Source organism: Strix aluco, chromosome 2 (assembly GCF_031877795.1).
Source record: "Strix aluco isolate bStrAlu1 chromosome 2, bStrAlu1.hap1, whole genome shotgun sequence".
Classification (NCBI taxonomy): Eukaryota; Metazoa; Chordata; class Aves; order Strigiformes; family Strigidae; genus Strix; species Strix aluco.
Genome location: NC_133932.1, coordinates 111680872 through 111701878, shown reverse-complemented (window position 1 = coordinate 111701878; position 21007 = coordinate 111680872). Strand labels below are relative to the sequence as shown.

General features: G+C 38.9%; 1 protein-coding gene across 3 annotated transcripts in view; it reads right to left on the bottom strand.

Annotated features, from left to right (window-relative positions):
- DCLK1 (doublecortin like kinase 1) overlaps positions 1-21007 on the bottom strand; it is a 257889-nt gene that overhangs the window by 10476 nt on the left and 226406 nt on the right. For 2 of the 3 annotated variants that reach the window (XM_074815833.1, XM_074815836.1), the window contains 5 exons: positions 20663-20796; positions 19894-19971; positions 19154-19250; positions 17175-17255; positions 9844-9957 (listed from right to left, as the gene is read on the bottom strand). In XM_074815833.1, coding sequence (XP_074671934.1) covers positions 9844-9957; positions 17175-17255; positions 19154-19250; positions 19894-19971; positions 20663-20796 — 504 coding nt within the window. Of the gene's footprint in view, positions 1-4083; positions 4158-9843; positions 9958-17174; positions 17256-19153; positions 19251-19893; positions 19972-20662; positions 20797-21007 lie in introns of all 3 variants that reach the window. The other variant, XM_074815834.1, reaches the window with a different exon arrangement.

Below are 21007 nucleotides of genomic sequence, written 5' to 3'. Positions count from 1 at the left end.
GCTATTCAGATACTTTTTAACTGTGACAGTGACAACTGTATTTTAAAAATCCAATATTTTATTAATTCAGTACTGACTGGATTGATGACTTTGTTAAGCATCCAAAGTAACTCATCTCCTTGCTATTGTCATTACATAGATAAGATCATTAATGACTTTCCTGTACATTTCCTGGGTTTTATTTTGCTCCTTTAGCTTTTCTACAGTGCCTGTGGATATCTAGAAAACAACATACACTAACATTTTATACTAATCTTATATGCAATACTACCTGTACTAATATTTTATGTTAGATACAACCATTCTAGTGCTCCCCTGATATTCTGAATCAGCCCAGAAAAGGCAAAAAATTCAGGCCACTCTGTCAGAAGCAGATTAAAGTAATGTTAAGATTCAGACATAAACCAGAACCAGAAAGGAAATTCAGGATCGAAGAAAACACTGGTAAATTATGCCAAGTATTGTCTTCAAAATGTGCTACCATTAGGAGGAACAGGTAAAGCAGCTGAGGAAGGCTATGGGCAGGACACTGCAACACTTGGGGCTAAAGAAAAGGCTTGAAATACTTTCACTCTTAATATTCTGGCTTACTTACAAGAAAGCCAAAAAACTGGAAGCAACAAACTGTTAAAAGTCTCAGTTAAGTGCATCTTAAAGAAAAGTTCCTTATAAGAAAGTAAATCTATCAGTTATGATATTTCTGGACAATGAAGGTGCCATTTGGATTTTTCGTGGTCACTGTTGCTAAGTTCCAGTAGATGGAAATTAAAAAGATGAATGCATTGGCTTTAACCCTTTCTTAAAGAGATCTATCAGAGAATGGTCTGACTGGAGGAAAAAAAAAAAAAAAGAAATCCCAAACATAGTATCTGCTCAGAGATGGGTGATCTGTGCTGTCTTTGACTTGAGTTGACACTGATAATTAGGAGTGAATGAAGGTGTGATTGCACCATGGGCATTACCCACCTGAACCAAGGCTGGTTTTCCTGGCTATCAAGAACAAGTTTCACCAGCCTTGGGGCAGAGCAGACTGCAGGGGTTTAACTGAGACCTCCAGGTCTCATCCCTTACTGACGCTGCTTTGGCCTTTGCTGCACTTCTGATTGCAGTGCTGATGTCTCCACAGCATTAGGTTGGCTGCCCTGAAAACATTTATCAGTCTAGGATCCAAATGATTTTACTGATTTGGCCTCTGTGTTTCTTTCTGTTCCTCATATTCAAGGAACACTAAGATTTTCCAGGCATTGTATCTCATACCTGCTACAACAACTATTACTGAACATAAGGTTTGTTCTATTTTAGTATCTCAAAAAGTCATGTCACTTTTGCATATATTATCCTACTGAAAGGGAATAAAACAGGATGTAGAATGAGTGCTCAGAAACCTAGGATTTTGAGGCACTTTGAATAGGAAAGTCTTTTAGGCAGAGAAAGGAAAAGGTTTTCTGGTTGATTGAGGGAGGATATAGTGCCATTTAAAAAGATATTTTAGAAGACTGCTAGAAACTAGGGATGAAAACGATGAAAGGAGTGGAGGAGAGATGAATAGTTTAACACTAACAAAAGGAGCATTGCATTTTCCTCGGGACCTGCTTTCATTTTTCGCTATACTTGTGAATTCAGGCTGATTTTCATGGGCCTGTGATAAATTAACTGTTTTATAGATGGGAATTGATGAACCTTTTCATATGCTTTGCATTTGCGCTACTAAAAAGTAAACTCTTGCTACATCGAAATGGTTTTATTTAGACTAAAATGTTGGTCACTACAGCAGTTGCTTATTTCTTGGAGATGAAAGAGGACCAAACACAAGGCAGTGCTTGTTCGGAGGTACCCTGTTACAGCGTTTCCTAATTAAGCATCTACACCTAGGAGCCCTGCTCTCCCAATTTGCCTTTCCACACTAGGTGCCCTGTTTAGAAAGCACTAATTATAAACATTGTTGTTACTGCCCCCAGCTGGAAAACAGAGCAGTTTATGTATGAATAAGAGAGATTATCGCCCATCTGCTCCAGCCCATTATTCAGGGATGTGTCATTTTGTATGCTGATGGCAGCCATTACTAGTGCTTTAGTCAAATGCCCCCCCCCCCCTTTTTTTTTTTATAGCGTTTATTTATTTACCACTTTGCAGAATTAGAGTCTTCCCCCCTACCTCCTCAAAATGCATATGGTTTGTTTCAAAATCTAGGCTATGCAGTTAAACTGAGTCAAGGCCAATCTGAGAGGAGATGCTCGCTTTTATCACAGGCTCCTGTTTCTGGTGGTCTGCTCCCCCTGAAGCTGGGGTTTTAAAAGAGCCAAACATTGTGTATAGCAAATGGAAAGCCAGATTTTTTTTTTTTTTTGGTGTAAAATAAAAATAGTAAAGCAGAGAAGGAGTATAAGCTGATCATGGAGAGCATCTAAACTCCAGGAAGATAAATAAAGCTCATGAGAGCTTTCTCCCAGTTTACAGAGGAGGCATTAAATTTGCAACTATTTGGCAAAGTCCTGCTTGACCCAAAACGCCATCTTTACTTCATAAGCAGAAAAGAAAAATTGCTCTAGTACCATCAAACCCACACTCAGCTAAAGCTGGGCACTCAGGCCCTGTTCCCCCCTTCTTCAAAACCAAAAAGCAGAGATGCTGTGCTGTTGTCTCTCGGCTGTGTTACAGGGCTGGAACCTGCGAAGCGTGATGCCAAGTGACACCACAGACCAAGAAGGTTTTGCTATGTCCTTGCAGGTCACGGTAGGTTTATAGCCACCAATGCAAGTGCGATAGGCTGGAATTACACATCCTGCTGCACACTCGAGCACTTGGCGTGAAAGCGTTTTTCAATTCTTGCTAGCCAGCATTCAGCTGATGGATGGGAAATAGTTTTCTACTTTTTGCCTGAAAAATAGGATTACTTTTGTTTTTTCTTTCCCCAGAACATCCATATCAGAATCTACTTAACACTTGGTGTGTGCTCAGGGAACCTCTAGGAAACTGTGCTGGAGCCTGATCCATGCATTCAGTGAAATGATCCAGGGTGGGAGTTTTACTTTACTGGAAACACTTGCAGTGACCATCTTTATTGTTTCACTAATGTGGTTAATTTGCTGAGTTTTTCCAAATACCTCACAGAGGAGTTTTTAAAGGCTTCAATCACTGCAGTGTTAGAAAACGCAGGTTTTGCAACAAACTTATACAAATTTCTCCAGCTATCAAAATGTGGGTCTTGTGAGTAATAAGAAGGAAAAAAGCCAGCAAATAACCACTTGATGGAAATTCTGGGGCTCTGGATTGATTGAGGAGGTGTGTGGGCCTCGTGTGGGCTATCAGACCTGGATCCCTCCTTGCCCCAGCTCCAGAATAACCCCCTCCCACCCAGACCCCCTTTTTATCATATAGGTTAAGCCAGCTAACGACAACCCTGGCACAGTTACACAATGAAGAAAAATATATTCAAAAGACTCATGCAATATTTAAAAAAATAAAATCAAAATAAATAGGTATCAGAAGGGTTTTAAAAAGAAAAGAGAAAGAATGCATTGTTAGAAACACAAGCTTACCAGCACATACAATGCATTGTATTTCATTGAACTTGGGAGAGTTTCTACGGCCCGTGTTATGTAAATGCATTGTTCAATCTAAGGTAAGGATTGTGTTTAGTGGGTTTAAAATGACAGTATATAGTTCCACATCTCACACGGAAAAAGAGGAAAATATATGCTGAGAGCCTGTTGCTGCTCCATGTGTCTCAACACAGGAGCGCAGGCGAAGCAGATGCCTTAACAAGCAATAAGGAGGGGGAGGGTGCGTACTTCAGCATATCTAGTAGATTTTCTATATACACTGTCCTTTTAACTATAGGGGAAATTGATACTGAGCATGTGCGATGAAGAGAAAGCTGGCGATGTGGGTGTGAGGGATGGGTGAAGAAAGGGAATGAGGGGGTGTGGCATCTCAATCAAGATTAAAACGAAACTGATAAAGCAGCATATGGACCGGATAACAAATCAAAAAGCATGTTTATCCACTGAAGGAACTGGTTAATGGAGACTGCCAGCACGTTGCCATGGAAACACTGACTGTTGGCGCTGCACCATCTCATACCTTATCCAATACATTCCTGGTTGTTGGTAGTAGTCCAAAGACCCTGATCTCTTGATGGTAAACCCGTGGTCCAGCTGAGCAGAGAGAAATGGGGCAACTCAGTGGATCGACATTAGGCTAAAGAATTCAGACTCCAGAGCAAGCTGTTCCTTATTTAGTGCATATTTACTGTTTTCACTTTCAGAAGGCACTTATCTAACATCCTAAAGCTACGTACCTCAGACAAAAAAGAAAAAAAAGTGAAGAAATAAAAGAAAAAGATACTAACTCTAGATTCGGTCTTGCTAAATTAGAAGCCAATTTATTCAAACTAAAATGGAGTTTGTGAAATAGGTTACTTAATGCATAATGCACTCATTTAAAAGTCTGACAATTATCTTGTTACCTCCAAAGACAGAAGTGCCCCTTTAAGTTGCACATACCAGCAATGGAAAATTATCTTTTGCAATTAAACTGAGAGGTTTAATAATTTTTAAAAAAATGCAGTGCAACCATCACAAGGAGCAGGCTAGACAGACTACACAAGGCTTAAATTAGACTGCTTCATAATCATGGAATGTGTAAAGATGAAAAGAATCAGGTTTTGATACCCCATCAATCATGGTAATTCATTTCTAAAAATGCGTTAACCTTGGAGAGTAGGACTACTCAGAGTCATGAATAACATTGTTTATCATTTCAGCTTACACCTCATGCTCAAAAAGATAACAGCACAAAACTATTCGGTTTAAAATTGCACCAATTAAAGTCAAAATGGAAATGAATTTAACATTGTGTCCAGGAAAGTATGCTCATGACATTACTTAAGCAATAGAGATCTTTTAAGTTTAGTTTATCATTAGCAGAATCATGTGCATAGGAACAAAGAAAATGTGTTGTTTTCTCTAACCCTTCTGTGCTGCACTAACCGACGATGGAGACATCATTTAGCCGAGTTAAATAAAATTTAGGGGAAATTATCTTGAGGGAGACACTCTGCTTGCTTTAAAATTGTTAGTTGCGATGATTTTCACATTTTGCCCTATGAAGAGAAAAGGCCATTTTGTGCTTCAATAAGAGCGTGGCATGTATTTCCAATACTGATGACAGTTTCTAATTCTAAATTCAGAAAAGCAGTTCAACACATTTCCAGTTACCAAGCACTTCAAGGGTAGCTAGGAGCTAACTGCAAATTTAAATTTTTCTTGACGACTCTCCTGCAAGTGTAGAATTTAATAATTTATTCCATTTTGTTAAAACAATGCCTCTTTCATCTTATTTAGAATTATTTAAAGGAGGTTTGCTGTTTAAAACCATGAGGACCTTGTACCTAAAGTTAATTTTCTGTTGGCTTAACTACACTGGTCTACTATTGCCATCTACTGGCTTCCTTGTATGCTGCACATAAAATACACAAAAGGGAAGTTTTCTTAAAAAGCAGACCAAAAATATTGCCCTAAAATTGGACAGCTAAAAAGTGATATAGAGAAGATCGGGAGAGTTGCTTCCTAACATGACTTGAAACAATTTCGTTGGTGTGGAAATCCTGCCATGAGAAACCTGACTGTGGACAATGATCCCAGGACAACACAAACAATAGATGGGAAGTGATAGCCTAGGCACCAGTTCATCTTTAAGCCAAGCAAAACTCACAGACTAAACTTGGCTTCTCTTCCACACGACCCAAGAAATCCCACCGCTAAAAATAACACTTTGTAATTTTGTCTTAAAATCGGCAGAAAGCAGGGCAATGACCCATCCGCTGCCTTCCTCTTGCCGGACTGCCTGCAGCAGCCTCACCAGCCCAGCTAGGACTCTGCAAAAGGCAGAGAGCTGCACCAACTTTCTCAGCAGCTTTTCTCTTTTGCTGTCCTACTTGATTCCTCTGAGTCTCCAGCTGGAGTTTGCTCCCATTGCCAAGACAGAGACCTCATACAACCTTAACAGAAGATTATCATTAGTCTTTCCTCTGTCTTAACAATGGCAAAAATACAAGCACAAAAGTGACAACATGCAGGCAAAGCTTTAACACTTCAGACATGAACACATAGTCAACGATGTTCAGTTTGTACAAAGAATTACAGCACACCTCTGGATTGCAGAAGCATTCTTAAAAAATTATTTTGGCTCTTGGTCCCTTTAGCCACTGTCACTAAAACCCAGAGGGTACAGCCACAGAGTATCGTTTCGTGGCCAAAGGGGAAAAGAAAAAAAAAAAAAAAAAAAGGGATAACATCCTTGGAGACTTGAAGGAAAAAATCTATCCTGAAATTTTAAAAAGACTATTTAGTAACGTCTGATTTTATGTTTTTACTGCAGTATCTTTTATAAACACCATCATGGAACTACAGAATACTGTTCCTATTGGAAAGCTGTATGAGAAACCTGATTCTGCAAATACTTTGGCATAGACTTTACAGTAATGTGGCCATTCTGACACAGACTGGGGAGGCACTAGCCCAGCCCATCTCCTACAGAGACTGGTTGTCAGTGCCCATGACAAGAGTTTAAGAATAGGGCAAGTAAATTGATCTCTACTCTCCCATCAGCAAGCGGTTGTTTTTTAGGGACTTGTTAATTCTCTTGCTGTTTTAAAAGCTAGTTCTCCAATTAAAATTTTGCTGGCAAAGCTATGTTGATTTAAGGGAATTTTTTCCCAACTGACGTAGTTATGCTGGCAGAACTTTTAATGATGTATTAATGTATCAACAGAGAAGTCTCTTTGCCTGTACAGTTAATTTTGTTTGAGGAATCATCTTCTGCTATACCAGCAAAGGAACTACTCTGCTAGGCAGGCACAACGTGTTCATTATGGTTGTTTGTCCAAACTGACAAATCCTTTCAAATGTGGACAAACTTGAAGTCTGGACACATGCACGAGAACTTGTAGGATGTCTCTGCCCTGAATAGTCAGAGACAACTTTTACTGAGGATTACCACATCAACAAAGCAGATGTAGGTCTGAACCAAGGAGTCGGTACAATGTATTTGGACATTGCTGAAGGAAGTAGTAGCCACAGTAGACATATACAAAATACACGTGGCTTCAAACTTCCTCCCAGTCAAACTGACCACAAACATATCTTTAGGAACTTAGTTTTTATATTATAGTTTTAATTGGTGCACATGATAAATACTGCTTGAGATCTTTGAGGTGTGTTACTTCTCACCACCGAAGAAAATAGGCATATAATATCATACCAATGAGAGGACAAATTAAGAACTAAATACCACAGATTAGCTATCTTTGTGCATAAACAGAGTTATAAAACTCAAAATAATGCTAATATTTCTCTTTTATACTATTAAGTAAGCTATATAAATATATGCACATATTAACACATTTTCACAAACACACACAGACACAGATGTGTTATATAATATATAGAAGGCATCTCTATATTATATACACAAGCACTCTCTCAAAAAGTTACAGTAAACATACAGGCAGGCACAATAAAACAGTATTTTTGTAGAAAATATACTTAGTGCACATCTTTAGTGCTGAACAATGTTACAGCATCTGTACATACTTTGAAAATTCTAAATGTAGAGCAGTCTTCATTAATAAGATTTACTTCTATGATATTTGAGATTGCACAGTTAAAGGAAGATTCCCAAACATAAAACCCTGATGACATGCATGTCAAATGTATATTAAGTATGCTTTCAAATGCAGAAACAACAGTTAAAGGCTTTGTTGTTTTGCTTCTGGCTTTATTTTACTTATTAGTTTTGTAGAAAATAAAGGTAATTTATTATCGAAATCAAAATTATCTAGCTTTCTGGAACATTACCAAAACACTAAAGAGGTCTATACTTCCCCATCTCTTCCAAGTTTTTAGAAAATAATTGACATAAGCTAATGAAACCACTTTCTGAATTCTGTTAAAATATTGTAAACATTTCTACTTCATAGGCCAAGTTGCAGGATTAATCATGCCAGAGTATGATGTTCACTCATAGGGATGATCACTAAAAATAATCTGTTAAATTTCCAAACACTAAAAAATAAATAAAAGCCATTAAGAATATAATTAAACATATACTTTTTATATATATGTATAATGCTTTGCAGTGGAAAGATTCACTACAGTGCCTTTTTCATTACTCAAGTGTCAAACTGCTGTAAACAATTCCTTGGCAGAGGAACTGGGACAAAGAAAAAGAAAAGGAGGGTGGGGAAATTAAAAACATAAAGGAGGCAAGGGATGGATGAGGACAGAGGCATCATTTCTCACTTTTAAGCTTTGAAGTCATTAGCATGGAGGTTCTGAGCAGTAATTCTCATGGACAAGCGTGCTGGCAGTCCATTCGAAAGGAACACGGTTTCAGCTAGTCTATACAGAACATACCTGCATTTCAGATGAGCAATGGGTATGTGATGTTTTAGTTGTGGGAGAGCTGTTGCAGTATTATTGCTTAAAAATGAAAATAAATAAATGCTGACTATGTTAGCTGATGACTGAGAAAATCTAGGAAAAGCATGAGGAACAACTTGCTTCCATGTTGAGGACGTTCAGGGTTGGAAAGAGTAAAGAAAAAATATGAGAGAGGCACAGCTTGAAATTTTAAGTACTTATACCAAGTAACTTTGAGAGAGTATCCGTTTTGCTGCACAAACAGTTCACACCTGTGAGCCAGATTGCATGTGCTGAGCTGAGTTTACTTCATGCTGATTTAACTCACCACTGGAGGGGCTGAGCTGAGAAACATGAAAGTGGAAACAGTACAAGAAAGTGTACATGTGCAGTCACACCACCTGCAATTTATGGAAGCTGGGAATGAACACTGAGTAATCTGATATGGGAATGGTTATGCTTAACGTGTCACTTATTTTTAGTGACTATTTGGAGCGTTAACACTACCATGAGTAATAAAGAAAAGCTTACAAACACAGGCAGATGTATCAAAAATGTGAAGGATGTGCGTTACTATTCAATGGCATTAGTATGAATAATCTCATAACACACTGAATATATTCTGTGTGCATGTATATCTAATACACATGTTCATCTTTGGGGAAAAATTACAAATGTATGCAATGTATGCTACACTGAGGATGCCATTGAAACCTCAGTAAAGCTTGGTCAAAAGTTTGGTCAAGCTTGGTTTCAGAAGCTCTAACACGTTCTAACCTGGAAAGCCTGGACTGGAATTGCAACATGACAGAAGGCAACAAGGAGCTCCATTAAGCCTTTACCCAGTTAAGTCCTTCTGCCTAAAGGGAAGCAGCTTGCATGCGGCAGTACAATAAAATGCTGCTGCTCAGCTAAATCTGAAGTGGCTAGACTCATATCAACTATGAAGGTAGGAGTGAGGCATCATAGCTCTCTTTGATGTCTTCAGAGAAGAGAAGGCTGCCATACATATTTTCTGTTAAAATTTTGAACTAATTTCCATTTTAAAGTGCTGCTGTCCTTCTGCTACAACTTCTGTGTGGCCTCAATCCATGTGATGATTCAGCTGCCAAGTAAAATGTCATGATCCCATAGTTCAAATTGTTGAATCTACATTGGAGTTAGGTCCACTGATCTTCTGGTAAAATGTGGAAGTGTGTGTACAGTTATATCTCCTAGGGCTGTTAAATAACAATATGACTCACAAGGAGAATCAATGGATAATTGTGCAGAATACCAGTCTAACTATGTTTATATTAATTAAACACTAGAATTACCTAAAGATTAACCCTCTCCGGTTTCTTTTGGTGGCATGTCCTAAACACACACTACCTTGTGGGCACATATTTAAGTGTTTGAGCTGTGTATTTCAGATGCTTACTGCTATGACAGAAACTCCAGCTGCTGTGCTGTTCGGTTTAGGGCCTGTGTTGAAATGCTTCTTTATCTTCCCAGCTACTGAGAGCTGATGTTCATTCTCTGGAAGGCCATCATCCTGCAGAGAAATAAAGCAAAACAAAACTTCAGTGAGAAAAGGAAAAATAAAGGAATTGCAAGGTGATTCTGATAGCACCTGTCAATATAGAAAAGTTTACAAAAAGTCTGTAATGAAATACGGGTCAATCATTGTCTCCATCGATATATCTAAGGTATTTATAAGATGAACATCACATTATGTCACGAACCAGCCTCTCACTTCTTCTTTACCCAACATCTTCCTCTCAAACTTTAGGGAATGTTAATTAATAATAATTGTTTAGCATTTTATTATTCTTTCTACCATGTCTTAACTACCACTGTCTAGCTATTTTAGGTTCATTAATATTTCAAAGTTTGATAGGCTTGGACCTGTTTATGATTCTGTTTACTCATCACATAAATTTAAAGATAATGACCCCAAAAGTAGAAAGCGTCCAAGAGATTATGGAAACCAGAGGCCGTGTTTTGGGAGGATGCAGGAAAGGACCTCCAAAAGCCTTGAGAAACACCAATAAGGTCCTTGCCTCGTCATAAAGGTGACAAACTCAGGGACTATGGTGTTCGGTGAATGTTCCAGCCATGGCTCAGTGAGTCCCACAGTGAGGAAACGCAGGCAAGATGGGAGCTGAGACATATCCTAGCTGAGACCTCGGGACAGGTGAGCACGGGACCTCACCAACACCGGGCTGTATCATTGCGTATGGCTGCAGGCCAGGTTAGGCGCAGGCTCACGGCTTGCTGTGGCATTCCCCGCAGACTATGACTGTACCGTACTAAAACCATATAGTTAAACAAACCCACCTCTGCAAATCGAATCTCTGACTGACTAATAACAAGGGACTGCAATTCCTTCCCCCAGTCCCAAGGCACACAAGCCTGGGATGCTGCAGGGAAAGGACAGACAGAGGTACAACCTGCCTGGGAAAGCAGGGAAGGGCTGGAGCCAGCTGTGGATGGCCTCTTCTTCCTTGCCGAAAGACACGTTCTCAACTTGAGCTAACCTGAGCTAAAAGTAGGCACACAACTGCATGGCCAAGGATGGTTCTGCAAGGTTCTGCTGTTGTGCGCACCAAGCGATTTGGCTGTGCGTGACCTCCAGCCCAGAACCATGCGGTTGGGCCGGGAGGTGCCTTCTCCTGGCTGAGACATCCCACTGTGCAGAGCAAACCTGTCTATCTGCACCTAGGCATGCAGGCATCCTCGCTGCTGAAGTGAAACCCTGACAGAAGGGAGTTTGCAGTTTTGCACAAGTCAGCAGCTTGAATTCAAGCCCAAGAGAAGAAAGGAGTTTTTTTTAGAAATTGCAAATAAGATCCTTCTGCCTGAAAAAAGTGCAAAAAGCCACTGCTTGGTGAGACTTCTCCGCTAACAGAATATGCAGGATTTCAGGCAACAATATGCAGAATAGGCGGAATAGGCAACAAAACACAAAATAGGCAGAATATGCAGGATATCAGGTCACTAGCCATCCGCAATGGTCATCCACAAAGTACCCAAGCTGGTACTGCATGGTATGTGTAACTATCGTTGGAAAAGTTCTTAAATTCCACTTAAGAGAAATCCTAGAATACAGGCAAACAAGAGACAAGATCAGAATACAGAGAGATGACAGGCACTTTTTTTTTTTTTTTCTGGCTTTGCAGCAATTCTGAGTGCACTTAAAGAGTTACAGAGTCACTGCAGTAAATCATGAGCTCAGCAAGCATATGGGAATTTTAGGGAGGTTGGTTAGGGTTTGTTATTCATTTAGCTTGGGGAGTTTGTGTTTAGAGATCCCTCACTCACCCCTTAACAGAATGTCTCAGCCGGCAAAATATGGTCAAGTGCACACAGCTGCAAAACACAAAACAAAACAATACAACCCAGTAGCTGATTATTGTCTAGCACCGGGGAGTCTTGGCTCAGTGCTATATGACCCCTAAAAATAACCTGCTTTCTGCTGACCTTGCCTTTCCCAGAAGAAAGCTAGCCTGTAAAGTGAACTCTTCTTCACTAGAGGGGGAAAAAAAAAGAAGAAAAATCATTCCCTTGGCTTTCTTGACATGAAAGTGTGCCAAACGTTCATGTCATCTTGTCAAAAGACTAAATTATGGAGAAGACAATAGTTACCAACACTGTGGTAATATTTTATTGGTGAAGTACCACATTCACCATTCCAGTGGCAATGTACCAGAGACACACAGTTTGGGCTTCAGCTTTTAGATTAAATATCTTCCAGCTCCATTTAAGATGCAGCATAGGGATATATGGGAATTACTCTACCATTATTAAATTTTCTTACTACTGTTGGTGCTACCTGATGTTTAGTAGCTATTTTTTTTATTCCAACGTGCTTTAGAAACAAGCTAATATACATTAGCTGGCTCCTGGAATCACTTCAGCCAACAATAAAATAGATAGATATTGAGGGTGAAAGATGACAGATGTTTAACTACATACAAAACAAGCTGCTCTGCAGTTTAAAAAGGCAAGAAGTGAAAAAAAAACCATCAGATTCACCAGAATCAGCAGGGTAAGTTGTAGAATTGGCGAACAGGCTAAACATTGCTGACAAGAATTTCATCAGGTTGCTGTAATGGGAAGGATGTCAGTCCCCAAAGAGGTTAACTGCTCCTTTCCCCTATTTTAACCTTTGTATTAGGAACTACTTCTTGCAGTGGGTTAGGATCACAGAATTTTATCTCAGATTTAGCAGACAGGACAAGATCTTTTAAAGATCACTAGCGATTTTTCATGCTTAACTCTGGGAAACTTCAAGGGTCATGAGCTTCAGAAAATGTTGACTGCTAATGGTCTGAAAGAATCGCTCTCCTGAGCACGTCTCAGAAGTTGGGCAGTCAAAATCCTTTGACAGTTTGAAAACTCTGGTCCAGAATTTGAGTTTTCACCTGGACAATGTAAACTACTTGGGATCTTAAGATTTCTTTTTTATTTGATCAGCCTCCACAAAAGACCTTTCATGGTCTATTTGCAAGAAATCAACATTTTAAAAAAGAGAGGCAGAGGATCTTGGCATCATTTGAGTAATTGATAAACACTGTTTTCATATTTGCATTGTTCTGTATGGCAGGAGACATTCCCACTCAAAGAAAAAAGAAGTGTTAAAAGATGGAATGAAGTTTAGGATTTCCAGACTCCTATTGCCCTGAAGCACTCAGATCCATTTCACAAGCTTGTCACAAGAGCTTTACTTTCCAGGTCTAAAAGCATCAGATGAACAGGTCATTATATAAATAACAGCAGAAAATTAGAGCAAATAGAAGTGCTGGAAGAGCTTTTGGACTCTTTTTCCTTTAAGGATTACAAGGAATTTTTCTTTGGGCAGTGTCCTAGGGTGTAACCAAAAGTAGTGCAGCTGCCAAATAAGAAATGTCTTTTTAAATTAACTTCCTTACAAATGTTCAGCTCATTACTATTTATTACTTGGTTATTCAATTCTTTTGCACACAGATTTCCAAGGCAGACATGGTTAAGGAAATATGTAAAAACTCCAGTTTCCCTAATTGTCTTTTATGCTTGTGTGTGCCATCTTTTTCCTCCAGCAACAACACACCACATTTTACATTGATGATTTTAGCAGAGAAGGATTTACAGAATGCAATCCATCCTTTTCAGCATTCACTACTCAGCGCTGTATCAGGAAATATTTACTACTTCTACAATAAAAAGAGTAGGTTTATCCTGCAACTTGTATAGTACAATTCAGGTTATCAATAGCATCAATGTTTAAAATGCCAGACCTCAAGTTTCCAGCCTCTTTTATAATTCTTTGGTTTTGCAATGAATTTGAGCAGGTAAAGGAAAAAGCTGGGGTCCCTGTAGGGGAAGTATAAACTCATGGATTTGTTTCCAGGTATACTGCATAGGAGAGACAAATCCAAATAAACTAAATGGAGGGGGCAAGGAACTGCTGCCGAATTGCATTTAGAATTCAAGATCTCCATCTGTGGCAGTGGCATGTAGCCAACATCTTTTCAGGTTCTGTTTTTTTGAATTGAAAACAGCTGGGATATTATTGACATAGGAACTGCTTTACTGGTCTGACTCTGACCATAACAAGTTTTTCAGTTTCCAAGAGGATTCCAGCTATTTTTATAGCAAAAACTGAAACTGAAATGAGGGTTGGCTCCTACTGAAACTGTCAAAGCACATTCCAGGAATCTCAGCAATTTACCAAGTAATCACATAGTAAGCAGCTATAAAGTAGAATGGTTATTTACAATCTACAAAACGCTTTTATACAGTGTAAGCAGTTACAACACTTCTATCAAAGGTTTGATCAAAGAGAGAAAATGTTTCTTAAAATTGTCGAAGAAAACACATGCCTGATTTTCAAGCCAGCTGTCCTATGCAGTATTTTAGCTGCAAGTTTACCACTCTGTGAATAGCTTCAAAACTAAAATAAGAAAAGGGAAAGTAAAGTCCAGCATTTGATGCCATGGAAAAGTATTTAAACAGGTTATCTGTGAAAACGGAGTGTTAGGTGAAAACTCCATGTGCCATTTCTTCTCAGAAAGACAGTATTTTATGGAAGTTGCAGATAATTGATCAGGTAATTATGACAAATAGATGGCAGAGCCTTTTATAAACAGGGTTGAGTATATTAATTCCCTGTCCTGAAGCTGGGAAAATGAGGTATGGGGAGGTTGTGTGACCTCCCAAGCAGGTCATGGTACGGGGATGCGAGGTCAGATCTGACACCAGGTATCATTCTGCCTCTGTACACAGGCAGGCTGTCCCTGCTAGGCTATCTACTGCATACTTCCCCGATCCACTTCAGGAAAGTGTCCTTTTTCACAAAAGCATTTAAGCACCTGTTTCAACTCAGCCATGTTCTCATTTCTCCTGAAGTGAACTAGAATTTTAGTGCCATCTAGTTAATTTTATGCCTAATACTAAGTGCTTCCATGTGTGATGCCTTGAAATAGGAGCAATGTTTGGAATGTGCTCAAGCACTTTCCTGAACTGGTCCCAGTGCTGGCCTTTCTCCTTCCAGAAAAAATATCTGGAGGAATTCAAAAGAGGTTTTGATCTGCATTATGAACTATCGTTAGCGTATTGCTGAAGACAAAATACTGGTTCATCTCAGTTGCTAAAAGCAGCAGTTGGACAGAAAAGAAGAAATTACAGAGCTGTCATGGAATATTTGTTTCACTTATTTATGGACGGACCTGCTATAGGTTTTGATTGCAAAGAATTATAATCATCACAAAACTATGAGAAGTGCAGCAGAGCTAGACCAAAGGTGAATTGAACACAGTATCTTGTTTCCAACAGTGCATCATAGTCACTGTTTATGAAATAGTACATTTAACGAAGACAAGTAGATTGTGAACTTTCCCTGGTATATCCTCCAGTTTCTGCCAACCAAGTACTTAAGAAGATTGTGAGCCAAGAGCTATATCCAGACTCCCATATTTAATAGGCACCAATGGGCTCATCCTCTAAAAATGTATCAAACTCCCTTTTGAATCCATTTATACTTGGCCTCTACAGCATCCTCTGGTAAAGGGCTCCATATTTTAACTTATTGCACAGAAACTCAGGAATTTTCCAGGGTGCTCCAGTAACCAGAGCTCAGGTTTGGTTAACGGAGCTCTCGAGTGTTAAAAGACTTTAGCCCCCAGCCCCTCTCCCTGTCCCTCCCCATCAGCAGGGACATCATCACCATCATGTTACTGACAAAGAGCTGCATCTCTTCTTAATACATCTTGCTAAAATGGCTTCCTAAAAGACATCACTGTGTAACTGAAGCCAAAAAAAAAAAAAAAAAAGGTGTCTGGGGGGAGCATTAACAGTTCCAATGTATTTTTCAGAAACAGAGGAAGATTAGTGACCACATCCTCAGGTGGTGTAAACAAGTGATGTTTTAGTAACCTCAGCAGCAGTATGCAGAGTGATACCACGGGTGACTTGGCCTCTCTGTGGCTTCTGATCAGTCACTTCCATCAGCAGCACTCCAGAAATCCCCACCCGTCCTTCTCCCGTGGAGACAGAGAGACACCTCAGTCACCAGAAGTCATTATAAACTGTGACAGAACGCTATATCCAAGGACAGCACCTGGCACCAAGGAAAATTAATATTTCAGCTGCTTGAATGTCATCTTGAAAATGAAAAGATTTTCATCAGACATTGTCCTGGATCCTTGCACTCTTTGTACACTGCAGAAGTGCTCTGCATGATAATAGCATTTACAATTTTTAAAAAAATTGTTTGGGCAAAAAGGGAGCCTCCAAGACAGAAGCATATACTTGGTAAAAAACTGATCACCACTGTTCTGGGCTATCTGGAGGACACTTTCATAAAAAAGATTAGCATTTGAGATTACTGTATATTTGAACTTTTAGAATAGTGTTTTAGTGACAAAACAGTTTTGGATACAGCAGCTACGGGACCGAATAGTATTCCAAGGAAGACTGCACACTCAAACGTGCAACAAGCAAAATGAAACGTTATTTCTTCCTTCTTTATTTTTTTTCTCTGTTCATCCCAATTGTATTTCTTTTCTCAATCTTCCCTTCTGAATTTGAATCTGGATTTTCTCCAATTTTTCTTTCTTGTCACCCAAATATTTTAAGACATATTAAATAGTCTGAAATAATTAACCAATATTAAGTAGTGTCCTTGTCTCAACATTAACTAAAGAGAAATCTCTTTATTCTCTGCCAGATTTATCTGTATGCCACCTCACTGATAACGACTTTTATGGCAAAAGTCCAGTTGCTTAGAGACAAGCCAGGATACATAAATAGCTATTTCATGGTAACTCAGATTAAATGGATATGGCTGCAAATAAATATATGTATATTTCAACATCAGAAGCTAAATATGATTCTAAAGGTTTCCCTGTTTCATTCTGGATCAAGTAGGCTTAACACTATGGACTATATTTCAATAGTTCTTAATCACAACTGTCAGAGTTTTGAGTCCATCTGATTTTAGGAGAGCAAAATGTGTCACTGAACCCACAAGCTGATTGTTGGAGGTATAAATTTGTCGAGTGTGGTTGAAATTTGTTGAAAACCTGGCCCAAAATATTTCAGAGAAAATGTAGCTGAGCATACATAAAACAGTGAATACTCCAAGGTATGTGTGTAACCCAGTTTATTTCCAGTTAAACCTATGGCATTTTTAGAATGTACTGGCTCCAGAAGGGCACAGAAAGGATTTGACAGAAAAGAGCTCAAAGATGCCAAATTACAAGCAGCATCTACAAGCCTAAAAATACTTACATTAACCCATGGATGCTCAAGAACTTGCAAGGCTGAGAATCGCAGATCTACATCTACTTGAAGCATCATTGTGATAAGTTCCTGAGAAATGGAATACTGGGTCAAATTTAAACATTTTTAAAGAATAAATCAACATTTAATTCACTAAAGTGCTCTTCAACTGATTATGTAAGACTGCTCGAAGAGAGAGTGAACTACCAACTGCAGAAATATATTAAGATTATTTTAAAAAAAGAACAACTATGAACTGCTGAACTTCAAGATGAACTTTTAAATCAATATCTAACAGTATCTTGGAAAGCTAGAAGACAGTTCTGAGTTACAGTTCTGTAGCCACTGTTTAAGAGAAAAGCACTTAACACATAATCTACAAAACAGATGGTCGCATGAAATTAGGTTAGCTTCCCATTAAGAAAAAGCCAATTCCTCAGTAGGAAAAAAGCCAGTAAATCTAGAATTTTACTTTAAGCTCTTGTATAAATGACATAAAAGATAATAAAAAAACCCACTTAAAAACATTATTTTTCATCCTCTGATTTTCTCTGCAATTACCTAGTTTTCAACTAGCATGTAAATAAACCTATATCTAATTCCACCAGTGAGTGGAGTGCACAGAAAACAGGAGGGCAGTATGACAGTAAATAAAGAGGTATCACCAAAGACCAAAGTTGATAATTCTGAGTGACAAGGAGAAGTTAAATGAATAGGCTAATGCTTCAAACCAGAAATTTTAGACTGGACTATTTGGAAGAAGGAGTTTCACAGGGTAACACGATTGGCAAAGGACTTGCAGAGTTCTCATTAATGATGCTACAAAATAAAGCCTGCTACAACACAATGATGTGGTTTAGAGGACTTCTTCCAACTCTGTGACTGTATCCCATTTGTTAACCTCATTAGTTAACAGGCTAAAACACTAGTCCTGATCACCCTCCACATATCTGTAAAAGCAGGATGTAACTCTCCAAAGAATGGAGATTCAGAATGTAGAACACTACTCTCATTACCTGCATCTACCTCCAAATTTCCTTTTCTTTTTTTTTTTTTTTTTTTTTTTTTTGTGATTAATTAAACTGAAAGAAACAGGAAGACAGTTTTGCCTGGCTTTGCCTTACAGGCTACAGAAGTAAACTGGCAGAAATTAAGCACTTATCTACAGGATGATCATATGAATAGTTTTATGGTTTTGGCTTTTATTTTTTTTCCATACATGTATGTCTCTCTCTCTCTCTCTCTCTCCACCCCTTCCCCAACTATAGTGAATGTCAGGTCCCTAGAAATTCTGTGAGTTAAACTGTTGCTCCAGTGCACTAATAAGAGTTAAAAAACTTGATCTGCTCTGCAAGTATAATGAACTCTGTCAGGATCTGTACCTGAAAAGGATTGTATCTGCCTTAGCACACTTCAAGCTCTACCTCCTTTGTGTCATGTTCCAAGAGCCTATGGCCCATGAACTGGTGGCCAGAACAAGTCTGTATTTCATACCACAATGACAACAATAAGGAGTTACAGGCAATGCGAGGCCTGGTTCTTTGACAGAAAGAAACAACAGACAGATTGTCTAATAGGATTAATAAAGGGAAAACAGCATCCCTATAATATTATTATATAATATTCAAAGGCTCCAGGTTGGTAACTGGTCCCCATCGTAAGTACATATAAAGCAAAGTCCCAGAGAGCTTTCAAGCTAAGAAGTGTAGGTCAAGCAAAGGTACTGAAATGTCTTCTTGATCAGTAAGGGCTGCTGGTGCCTCTGTTGTGTGAGGCATCATAAGAGATGGGGTCCATTTCAGAACCACCTGGAGTCTAACAGACCAGTGATCAAACGACAACGTACTTGGTGACCCAGAGGAACTTATGGGTGTAGCAGGAGATATACGAGACATGTCAAATACAGCACTGTGAAAGAACAACACGCATCAGATACTGGCACTGGGAATAATATTGGAGAAGAAAGTATCATCAACTATAAAACCCACCTTTGCGGAGTCAGAAACATTGTCCCAATACGGAGATGGAAAATCCACCTGTCCCATCAAAATCTGATCAAAAAGCACTTCTTGGTCATCTCCACTTCTGTAAAGTAAAAACCAAACAAAAACAACAACAAAACCCACAAAGAAATTATTTCCAGAGCTGGATTCAATGGGCTTCTTGAAATTGGTTTTAACTGGCAATCCCTTAGTATACTTTTGGAAGCTGTTGATTCCCCTCCGGCATGCAACCATGTCTGTGAATGGCGAGATCATAAAACAAAGTGCATTTGGTGCATTCTTTCTGAGGTAACCTGCTTGTCTTTAGGATTGTTGACAACTTTGCAATTGCTTTGAGGGGACAAAAGATCTGACATGTCCTTATTAAGTGGCTTACTTTTTAATTACCTTTACCGACCACAAAATATGTTGTATTTGGTCCATGAAAGAAGATGGCTATTTCACTGTGTATTTTAAACATCAGGCAAAGGCACCCAGAACCCATAATGGAGGCTCTTGTTTTGTAATGCAATGAAGTTTAAATTAAAATAAACAAACATGAGACAGAGATTTTACAGTAAAATCACAGACATTTATGGGGTTTGTGTCAAATACTATGCAGAGCACAGAAAAAACCAAACCCTATAAGCAGAGAACTTCTTCCAGTGGGAATCCCTGTGCTTAATGCAAAAGCAGCACAGGGACCAATTCACAGAACAACGATCGTTGAATAGATCAGTCCATACCCACGGAATGGAGGAAAACCACAGAGCAGGATGTAAGTAATCACACCCGCTGCCCAGATGTCCACCTTCAAGCCATATCTAGAAGTGTGAGAGACATGGTTAGAGACATTTGACTCCTATGAACTACAGTACAAGAACAGAGGAAACATTTTCAGAATTATTAATAATTTCCTATATATTCTCATCTGAATTTTCTCTATGTCCTACCTACCTATCTAATTCCACTTTCAAATCTTTTTAACATTTACATCTTAAAACTACATTAGATCAGAATGTAGGAGTGAACAGAAGATATTGTGCTGTATTCCTGAGACAGACAGTGACGCCTACCAACAAGAAGCCTGCAAAGGTGACACAGGCTGCTCAAGCCAGAAGGCATTTTACTCTGTGGAACAAATCAGAAGAAGACAGTGTGTGATAACAAAATAAAATTAAGTTAACAGTAGTTAGCAGTCTCTGGGGACAGCTTAAGAATTAATGTATCTGCAAATGTGTAGTTAATAACTCAGTGTTAAGCTGAGAAGTTTGAGGCCAACAACTGGCAGAGAAACCTGATATAACTCCAAAGTTGGTCCTGCTCTGAGCTGGTTTGCACAAGATAGCCTCCAGAGGACCCTTCCAACTAAATTGTTCTATGAGCCACCATTCTGCGTCATACCCAAGCAAAGGTAGCATAAAAATCTTAATTGCAAGAACTCCTGTCAGGCACATCGTCGAGAACATGCTCCACTGTGTACACATCAATGAATCATCACTAGAAGTGATTTACCCAGTTTCAGCAATGATTTCTGGAGCTACATATGTTGGGGTCCCACAAACAGTATATAGAGGTCCATCCACAATTGTTGCTAGGCCAAAGTCTCCCAGCTTCAGGGACTTGCTTCCATCTTGGTGTTCATAAACCTAAACCAGGAGGAAAATTCAAAGGTTTAACACAATTCCGTCAAGGTAACTACTGTATCATTTACTAACTGCCTGAAATGTTCCTTCTAATTTACATTCTTTTTTCTCTCCTTACCTATAACATACTTCTCTGCTTTGAAAATTCACAGACAATTTTGACAACTTCCCTTGAATGCGCTCAGGATGTTTGGGAAAGACTTACCTTGGTACC